At 36.2% G+C, this 11183-nt stretch overlaps 1 protein-coding gene across 1 annotated transcript in view; it reads right to left on the bottom strand.

The window, feature by feature from the left end:
• Positions 1-11183, bottom strand: part of LOC107716577 (ribosome biogenesis protein bop1) — an 82130-nt gene that overhangs the window by 22602 nt on the left and 48345 nt on the right. The window contains exons 4-7 of the mRNA XM_016523058.1: positions 3493-3647; positions 3295-3412; positions 2191-2292; positions 1570-1782 (exon numbers count right to left, since the gene is read on the bottom strand). Of these exons, the coding sequence (XP_016378544.1) occupies positions 1570-1782; positions 2191-2292; positions 3295-3412; positions 3493-3647 (588 nt within the window). The remainder of the gene's footprint in view (positions 1-1569; positions 1783-2190; positions 2293-3294; positions 3413-3492; positions 3648-11183) is intronic.

The following is an 11183-nucleotide window of genomic DNA, read 5'->3' as shown; positions in this document are numbered from 1 at the left end:
CGAGCTGTAATGGCGCAGCTCTATTCTGGAAAAGGGGGTGGGGAGCAGCAGCTCATTTGCATTTAAAGACACAGGCCCGAAAAACAGCTTGTTTCTGCTTCCACTCAAAATAGGCATTTTCAAAATGATGTAATAAATGATCTGTGGAGTATTTTGAGCTGAAACTTCACAGACACATTCTGGGGACACCAGAGACTTATATTACATATTGTAAAAAGGGGCATAATATGTCACCTTTAAGTCATTATTCACCGATAATCTTTACTTTGTGTGCTGTTAAATGTGCATCAAAGATGTTTTTCTGCAGTGAATAATTTACATTTGACGGTTATATTTTTATATGCAAACAAGCATAAATTCATGCATTTCCGCTTTGCATAAAGACTCGGAAAGCAAGCGATTCTCTGTTAAATGTCTGACTTTATAAAGCAAGTGTATGTGCATCAAACAGATGGACTGCAAAATAGAAAGGCAGTGTAGATGTAATATTTTAATACACTAATAAATATTAATTATAATGATTATAATTATTAATTCTAAAATATAAATATGCATTTTATACTGTATATATATATAAAAAAATATTTTATAACTATTTTAATTAAATGTGTTTAGTGTAAATGTAATAGTTTAACACATCCAATAAATATTAAAATTAATGACATTTTAATAATACGTATTAAATATAAAATTATACATATATTTTTTTAAATATATTTTTTATTTATAAATATATTTTAATACAATTTTTGTTCTTAGAAGTTAAATTCATTAATCGAGCATTTGTGGATTAAACAGTGAAACAAAGGCAGTGTAAACGGAATATTTTAGTTGATTAATAAATATGAATAAATTATAAAATATAAGTATTAATATTTCTTTATCCATTTAGTTTTGAAATATTTTTATATTAATTTTTAATAATTAAAAAAATATATTTTTATTAAATATTTGTTCTTGGACGTTAAAATCAAGAATTCAGCGTATATACAGATAAGGTGATACAGAGAAAGGGGATGTAAATTTAATAATATTTTAATATGTTGATATATAATATATTAATTATAATTATTATAATGTTTTGTATCTATAAATTCTATAATTATCTAAATCTATAAATGATCAATAAATGTTTTTCGATTAAACATTTGGTATTGCACATTAAATTTTGGTTCTAAATTGATTATATTTAAATTAAATCCCACATTTAATGCAAGTAATGCCATATATACTGTAAATACAATGCTATATTATGACTGTAAGGAAGGGATATAAATAAGTTTCTTATATTACCAGAAAAATATTAATTTGAGTCACTTGTTACTATGTTTTTAATTAATTTAACTGAAGATATAATCAGCAGATTTATTGATTATAAAATTTATTTATTTATTTATTTTTTTTTTTAAGTTGAAACTTGTTGCACCAGGCTTAATGACACTGGATGACTTTTATGGTGTTTTTTTTTTTTAAAGCACTACGTAAAAAAAAATGATATAATGCGTGACATAAGGGTGAGTAAATAATGACATTTGACAAATGTAGGTGAATGTTTCCTTAAAAACGCACCTCTTCCTCTGACATCAGGTATTCTGGAGGAGGGTTGTATGACTCTTCGTGACCAGGAAGCTTCATCTTGGGTGCTGGGATGTGCATTTTGTGGCGTCCCAGGATGCTGTTGGGGTCCTCCTTTGCCCACAGGTCATAGTACTGCGGGGTGGTTTCCTTGGGTCTATGTGGCTTGATCCAACCCATTTTTATGGCATGGACCAACTTCCCGACCTAACAGACAGAGATGGATGCAGTGACGGTACAGTAGAGAGAAAAACACACACAGTAACACATCATTGTCATGATTGAGAGCACATGTGAACGATCATTACTCAAAACTCGCTGCACACGTCGCATTGTATATAGTGACCGGAATCAGCCGGAATGCCTTCTTTTTTACTGAAAAGTTTGCAGGTCTGATTTCTTTCAGCGTCCAATTTCAGATCCCCATCAAGTCGGCTTTTTAGACCTTTTTCCACTTTAAAAACTACGTGGGAATCATTATTTGTAACGCAGCACAGCTGGGAGCAGTTAGGAGACGAAACATGACTATTCTCATGCCGTTTCCTGATTCATAGTAAATATACGCTTTCACCATAAACATAAATTGTAAGGTGTGACAAGGACAACAAAACTTGCCTTCTCCTTCTCGATAAGCGAAGGAATGAAGCTTCGTTTATCCTGAGGCCTGTTGGTGACGGGGTGAATCATCACTTCATTGGAGAAGAAGTCGATCGCAGGCTAGAAACACAAGCAAAATGGAGAGACACAATAAAACATCAATGCAAAGGAAGGAGTTTAATCAATGACATCATATCGTTATTACCTTAGATGCAATTAAAGGTGAGGAAAGGAATTTTTTACATTTTAAAGACCTTAGTAAATTAATAGCACTTTTGATAAATGAGCCTACACACACACACAAACAGTTTATTTTAAATTTATATATAATAATTGTATATAATTATTAAATTATAATTGTATACAGTTTGCTTTAATATTTTAGCCTTTATTTTGACATTCATATAAAAAAAAATATATATATATATATATATATATATAATCACACACACACACACACACACACACACATATATATATATATATATATATGTATGTATGCGCATCAATTTTCTATTATATAGAACCTAAAAGTTTATTTGTGTTCGGTTTAATTTGGCATTGTGAAAATGAGAATATCTGGGCTAATCAACCAGACGCAATGAGTCCCAGTCAGAAGACAGGTGGCTTTTTCACGCTCACGCTCTTTAAAGCCTGTCTGAGGTCGAATAACTGATCACAGACAGACCAACTGTGGACTGACTCACTTCCTGTTTGCGCCAAAAGAGACAGCGATGCACAATTAGCGCTGATGCTTGTTAAGTCGAAGCCGCTAAACGGTGGCCATGACACCATCCAGACTCATTACCTCCTGCGTAGGTCAGCCTGGGCTTTTTCTGGGTGTTTTTCTTAAGATGGCTAATTGCACTCACGTTAATGTTTCGTTACTTCATCTGTCGGCGGTGAGCACAGACTCGGGCTGGGCTTCGTGTGGCTTCGCAAACGAGAGGAGTAATTCCACAAGCTTAATTTTTTCCTCATCGTGCACTGGGGTTATTATCTAGAAGTCTGTTTTAAGAGGTTTTCACAGACCAGACTGCAGATGTTGAGGTGACAAATTCTGTTACTGTCGGATCTGTGTTGAATCCAACACCAACAGAGCGGAAAACCAGATCGGAATACCTCGTATTCGTTGAAGTTGACGTCACCGAACTTGCCCTGCTGCAGACGGTGCACGAGGTCCACCTGCTCATCCGACAGACGGATATCAGCCCCCGTCATCTTGTCTTGGACGGTACGCCTAGTAATGACAGACAGAATGAGTGCTAAACAATTACAGAGGATGAATGAGTTTAAATGGACGTTCCAGATGCTCCTCACCAGTAATCGGGATTCTCCATCTTGTCGAGAAACTCATCCAGCTCATCTTTGTTTCTGATTGGTTTAAAGATCTTCTTGCCTTCCAGATCATATCCGATGTGGGGATAATCCTTGTACCACTCCATAGGGATGTTGCCGACGGTGTTACGGATGTCCTGTGAACGGACAGAGAAAGTAATAAAGATCAACAGGGATTCTCATCAAGTTTAGATGTAGCAGATCAACACCACAGAATATTTTGCATTTCTCTAGTACCTGCAGAGTAAGACTGGTTAGTATTAAAGCAAGCCAACATTTCCGTTGATCTAGGTCATGCCCATATGCATCTATTTTTTTCTTATACTTAAATGGTATTTAACCTCAAGACTAAAAGTATTTGACAGGATCATACTGAAAATACTGAGTTTTTAATTTAAAACTGAGAAAAAAAAAAGTTTTATGATTTTGGAGAGGAAAAAAACTGGAAAATTGAAGTTGAAATAAAGAACAAATATTTATGATTAGTGACCTAGAAATAGTGCAGAATCATATGCAAGCATATTAAATAAAACATATTAAATATTACATCAAATATAATATTATATAATATTATACATATATTATAAAACATTATATTAATATAATTACGTAATATAATAAAGATTAAAAGAAAATTGAAGTTGAAAAAATATTCAACATATAAATACACTGACCTAGAAATAGTGCAAAATTATATGTAAGCAAATATAATAAAATATGTTTGAAAATATTTGTAAAAATTGTTTAAAAAATATTATACATTATAAGGTTGAAAAAAGTAAAGAAATATTTATCAGTGACCTAGAATGTGCAGAATTGTAAACAAATATATAAATGATTATATTAGACATAATACATAGCTTATATATATTTACACACACATATTTATAAACATACTATGTATGTCTAATATAATATTCAATATATTTTTTATTATTTAATATATTTTATTATGTATATAAAATACTAAATTTCATATATAAAAATTTTATTATATCAAAGAAAATTGAAAATATAGTTAAAAATACATTTGTGATTAGTGACCTATGAATTGTACTGTGACCTTTAATAATAGTAAACATATTATTTAAACTTCTATTTAAACAAATCCAAACTCAGAACAAGCTCAGAAAATCATTATGCAAAGCAGTGAAGCTTAACACAGATGAATGAGAAGTGAGTGAGAGAAGATCACAAAACAACACACATAAGAACCACTATTTTATTATATTGCGACCACGATATCAATATATCATTGTACCATCAGTTGATTCCCGGCCCTACTAGACTAGTTTTGCTAGTCGCACTGAACAGTTCTGTCATTCCTTCGACCTTCTTTACTAGCAGTCACGGTCAGGTTACAGCTGTGCGTCAGGAAGGCCTCAGTTCTGCAGGTGCAGAAAACCGTCCGCTTTTTATTTAAGCTCACTAATCTGCCCACTTTACAGTATGCCACAAGAACATTAAACAGCTAGGACTGCTAATAAACCAAACAGAGCTTGGGTCTGAAAATAGAGATTTCTTTGTCTGGGAAAGATGCACAAACACACTCTCGCTCGCACAAACACACACTGGTAACGGCAGACAGCTGAAAGTTCTCAGAGGTTGCAAGCACCACTTTAAAGCAAGTCCTACACCTGTGAGTGATTTCTATAAAAACACCCCTAACCATATCCAATTAGGTCCGAGTGGGCAGCGCTGTCACGCTTTCACACACAGCCGACAGCAGCTGCGGAAGCCACGCCCACACGCCACTCATCTTCAAAGGCTCGCGTCTGATTGGCTAACGCCGTCTACCTCACAGACATCTGATTGTAATGTAATCTAAATGTCTACGAGACATATTTACAGTAACCTTGATGTCTGGCCGACTGAAGTGCTTGTGTTGACTGGTGCAACTGGCATCGTTGCCAACTTGAAGGAATCAGTGCCAAGACAATGAAAGCACGACAGAAGGAAAGTAAGACTTGCTAATCTGATACTTCCTGTGTGGAGGCGTCACAGATTGTCACTGGATCTTCACACAGTTTTCAGAAAAGAGAAATTAGGGACGCTTAAAGTGCTTCTAAGCATTGAGAAAACTAGTATTTTGGTCATTTAAACAGGGTGAAACCAACTACTGCACAACCAGATGACTCTATTTAACTTTTCAACTAATATATTAAATATAATTTCATCGAATTTTATATTATAAATTACATAATATAATATTATACACTACTTGCCAAATTTTTTTATTTTTATGTATTTTAATGTATAATTTTTAAATATTTTTCTCTTATGCTTATCAAGGCTGCATTTATTTGATTAAAAATACAGTATATAATAAAAAAAAAACAGTAAAACAGTAATATACATAAACATACACACATAATATGTAATATATTATGATTAAATATATCAATATAACAAGAAAATGGAAGGCAACTTTTTTTGAAAGACAGCTTTTGTTGCAACAAATGAAAATATAAAGGAATAAATCTTCATATTAGAATTTTCTGCAGAAAATAATGTATATTAATATAATAGAGAAGAAAAATCAACATTTATGATTAGTGATCTAGAAATAGTGCAGAATCTTAAGCTAGTAATAAAATATACAAAATCGTATATTAAAATATAATACAATATTTATGAATTATATTTAATATAAAATAAACAATATAATATAATGTACAGTAATATAATATAATAGTATTCTATTAATATAATAGAAAAAATATTCAGTCGGAAAGGTTGGGACTTGATTTTACTGGGATTAGATTTTTCGGCAACATATTAGGCTGGGATATAATTATTATTGATTTAATAATTTATAATTTTAATTATAATAAAATTATTAATTTCCCTGCCTAGATTGTCTTAGTTCTGATGAAAATAATATTTAAACATGATGAAAAATATTTTCTCTAAACCTCGTTCACACTGACAGCTGTCTTGATCACATCACTGGTCATTTGCATTGAAATTCAAGAGCTCAGCTTATGCAAATGAGCAACAGTTGCTGTCGCTCACGATGCCGGAAATAATGGGTGCTTTTTTGCTGCAAATCGTTGGGTTAGAGTTATGAATTGTGCACAATAAAATTGTTGTCTTTGAATACTACAGATTGCAAGATCAGAAGAAAGGGTGCTTGCAAGTAGAGCCCGACCGATATATCGTTTTGCCGATATTATTGGCCAATATGAGCCCAATATATCGGTATCGGCGAATATGCCGCCGATATGAAATTTTTTTTTCAGAACATATAACGCAGATAAAATGCTTGAAATGGTGTAATTACTTAGTTTGTCCAGCACAGCATACTCCATTGTTTGCTACTGGCGACCTGGATGAAACGCGTTAAAGCTTAAGTCTATGGAAAGCCATTGAAACTTTGAACGGCCATATCTCCGTAACGGCTCAGCGAATCTGCACGAAATTCGGGGGATCACTTCTGCTCGAGAAACCCTCTCGAACGCGAATTGAGTGTACGTCTGGAGGCCTGCTTTCGAATGAGACCACCCCCGCGTCGATAGCCCCCGGGGTTCGGGAGTTACGGGTGGTTAAGTTCGCGGTCCGGCGCCAACCGATCAAGCGATCCCGGGGGGCTACCGACGTGCGGAGGGTGGCGTTCGAGAGCGCTCCTCGAGCTGAAGGGATCCCCCGAATTTGGTGGAGATCGGCTGGCGCGTTCGCGAGATAGTGACACCAGTCAACACTTTCACTTCAGTAAGGAGGTCTCTTGTTCAGGCAGCAGCATTCAAGCGTTGTCTTATTCGACCGTAAGAGCCCTGCGAAGTGGACTTCACATGAAATTCCGCCATGATTCCAGTTCCAAGGGAACACGTTACATTCAAAGGGCATTAAAGTGCGCGAGACGTGAATTTATATTGTATTTATTTACAGAGGTATATTATGTCACACTTCTCTAGTAAGTTTCATCTGTGTGTGAAGACAGTAGCGCAAATCCGTGAATGAATGTTCCGAAATGAAATAAACTTCAACGGAATAAAGTTGAATGGAATTGAATTGAATTAAAGTTGAATAAACTTCAACTTTACTGTTCAGTGCACTGATGTCAGACTCATTTTGGAGAATAAAGTTTATTGTTAAATTGATAAATGCCCTGCCCCCTTTACGTATCTGTCACATAATTATAAGTGTTTGATCACCACATTTGAGTGATCATTGCAAAAAATTTGTTTATGTATATATATTCTGTTTATGTATATACTGTATTCTATATATAGTACCAGTCAAATGTTTGGACACACGAATGGGAAAGTGTCCAAACTTTTGACTGGTACTGTACTATAATATACACAAAGAATATCGGCCGATATATCGACATCGGCCTTTTTTTACTCCCTAATATCTGTATCGGCCCCAAAAAACTCATATCGGTCGGGCTCTACTTGCAGGGTCAACAGGGTCAAGCTCAATCTCGGCTCTCAGTGGGACGGTCCAAGAGAACTGGACACAAAAAACATCACACGCACAGCTCACCTGCTTTCAATTGAGCTGCTGAACGCTGCCTTTATTAAGTGTCAGTCAGTTCAGAACACTGAACGCAGTTAATCTGCCCCTTACCGCACGCTCTTATCAACTTCCTGTTCAGACTGCGGTGGGGACGGCGAGATGGGAGATCGACTGCTGATCGTGTGTGAGTTTTTGACAGAAGCTTCGAGGAAAGATGGTCAGAAACCTCGCTGCTGGCAGCCTGCACCTCTACGCCTGATATTTCCACACCACATCATTAAACTCCCAGAGACAAGTGGAAAAAATTCCCTCCTCGCAAACCACCTGAGAAATCAGACTGTCAATCCAGAAATATATGCGCAGAGCTTTAGACAACGGTCTTCGTGACATTTATCAGCTTTGAAAAAAGCTCTGGCTGAGCCTGAATCTCAACTCACATACTTCACCTACGCATTGAAAGTACATACTTCACAGTTGATGGGAAGTACATACTTTAGAGTATGCAGTGCAATAGTAGGGCACTATTGGGATTTAATTCCACTTCATAAATCTGTGTCTTCATATTACCAACCACATATACATAACTATTAGCTTCTGCATGCAATGTTACCATGTAATCATTAGCATCTAACCTAATTCATTACCTCAAACTCCATTTACACTTCACTTTTAGTATTCGTACACTAAAGAAAACTGCTTCAGCTTTGGATTTTGGGCCATTTACTGCACCTTTTATGTACCCAAGTATATATAAGTGACTCCAATATACATACATACATGGCCTACAAAAAGGAGGGTCTTAACATGTTTCTTTTTTTTATAAAAAAATAAAAAATAAAAAAGGAAGTGCAGATTGTAATGACGTAATATTTTATGCTTTACAACGTCTCTGTTAGTATGCCTCACCCATGAAATGGATTCTTTACAGGACAACATCAAACAGAGCAGGCCCGCATCTCACAAAGGTGCCCCATGCTTTCACACTTTTCACAGGCCACAGAGTGAACATGACCCCCCAGATTTTCATGAAGGATACTTGTAAAGGGGCCTGAGAGACCCTGGAGAGCTGGAGAATTAGGCCACACTGAGAGCCACTAACCTCGCTGAGAACCAGAGCTCACAAAAAATGCGGAAATGCACCAATGTTTTGTGAAGTAACGATGCAAACCTGAACACTGTGAAGTTTGCCTTAATGAGACCGCTCTGCTACTACAGCCTAATGCTGGCAAACAGATCATGGGGTTGATTCCCAAGAAAAACATACTGATTGCTTTGGTACTTTTGCTGAAGACCAGTATTATTGTAGTATCATTAAGATACTTATATATATATAACATTTTAGTTTTTTAACTATATAATCTAAAATGTTTTTTTTTTTTTTCCATTTTTTTACCTTAGTTATTTTTAAACTGTGCCTTTAAAAAAATCTCTGAACTCTATATCTTATTTTTCAAAAAGATATATATATATTGTTTTAGTACATCACGGATTATAATTTATAATCTAAACAAACTATAGATACAATCATTTTACTATATTATTTTTTACATTTTAATAGGCATAATGTTTTTGTACTGTATATATATATATTTTTTTTTCTTTTTTTTTTTTTACAGTTTTAGATTCTATACAGTATACACAATCAGATTCAGTTTTAGTTTACTATAATAACCCTGCAGAAGACTTGAAATATTGCATGAGTGATTTGGGCTACTTTTATGGTGCTTTACTTGTTCTGCTTAAAGCAACAGCACATTTTCACGAGCTATTCCTTTAAGAAGGCAGAGCAGCAGTGAGTTTGGTGTCAGTCAGCATGCAGAAACAGGTTTCTGAGAGCTCCAGCAGTGAATAATTGAATGCATCTGATCATTAAGCGGGCGACTCAGGCAGGTGGTGCCGCTTTGGAAAGGACGCGGCTCTCTGCTGGGTTCCACGGGTTCACAGGCCAAAGTGGCACTGGCCCATCAAGATGTGCGGTGGCAGATACGTGACAGGTTAATCCATCAAAGCAGGTCAGGAGTCCTCAAAAACCCCAATAATAACAGAGTAAAAGAAGCAGTTCTCGCCGTGATATCCATAAGAGCTGTGGGTAAAAATAAAGTAGGTGGTGCTGTCAGAAGAGCTGAAGGAAAATCCCCAGGTCTGTCTTTCAAAAGAACGGCTCATATTTTCCGCTCCTCGACACCGTTGACCTTTGCCTCATGGTGGCGGAATTCCTTGGCTGCGGGAACATCCTTGGAATTGCAGCATGGAATTTGTGAAAGTTGTGACTTCATTTTTCGTAATGAGGTCGAGATCGAAATAATATGGCAAAACAAACACTATTCAAAATGATTCAGCAGGTACTGTTTGTTTGAATAAAGGAGAATGTGTATTTAAACTAGTCTGTAGTTTACCTCATGCAGGGGTAAACCAGAGCAGATATGCTGTGTTTCAAGTAGGGCTGGGTATCGTTCAAAAATTTTCGATATCGATACCGATAGAGAGCAGACTGCTCCGTGTGCTTTCGAATCGCTCTCGCGGATGATCGATCTGCGCCGCACCTCTTCTAGTCGAACACACCGGCTAGTGCTGCAGGCTTATTGGCTCACTGACGCTGATGAGATTAACCCCTTAGGTATCGAAATTTGGTACCGAACGACGAGACGTTTTTCGATACTCGATGTTATCGAGGCAATTCGGTCGGTGCCTAAAAAGTATCGAACTCGATACCCAGCCCTAACATATACAGACACAAAATCACACAAATAAACACTTTTCTTTCTAAATATGAATGTCTTTTCAATTTTACGGCTACAATCCGGCCAGGTTCCCAAAATACCCCGTTATGTCTGTCAGACAGGGCATTACATCATGAGGGAATGCACCATTACTTGTGCCCAAACTAAAAAAATTACTCCCAGTCACTTTCTTAAATGCTGACAACAACCTGAAGCCGTCTAGACAGAAGGAAAGAGCAGACGGCCTTATTGCTACCAAATTCATCAAAGCGTTCAAATGCCCATTTCCAGCGGCTGGCTCCAAGCCGCAGAGAATTGCCTCCTGACACAAAACAGAAATCGCCGATCTCTAACAGGAGCAAAACACACAGTAATAACGACACAGGACAGGGTGTCTTTCCACAGAATGGAAAATATATCCTTGCTGAGAATGCGACGTCACCGATCGGCTGCGCTGCCCAAATGAATCAGGCCTACACGCCGATTGGTGTT

The sequence above is a fragment of the Sinocyclocheilus rhinocerous genome, unplaced genomic scaffold (assembly GCF_001515625.1).
Source record: "Sinocyclocheilus rhinocerous isolate Xijiao unplaced genomic scaffold, SAMN03320098_v1.1 scaffold1682, whole genome shotgun sequence".
In the NCBI taxonomy this organism is placed as follows: domain Eukaryota; kingdom Metazoa; phylum Chordata; class Actinopteri; order Cypriniformes; family Cyprinidae; genus Sinocyclocheilus; species Sinocyclocheilus rhinocerous.
This window is presented reverse-complemented; position numbering and strand designations above follow the sequence as displayed.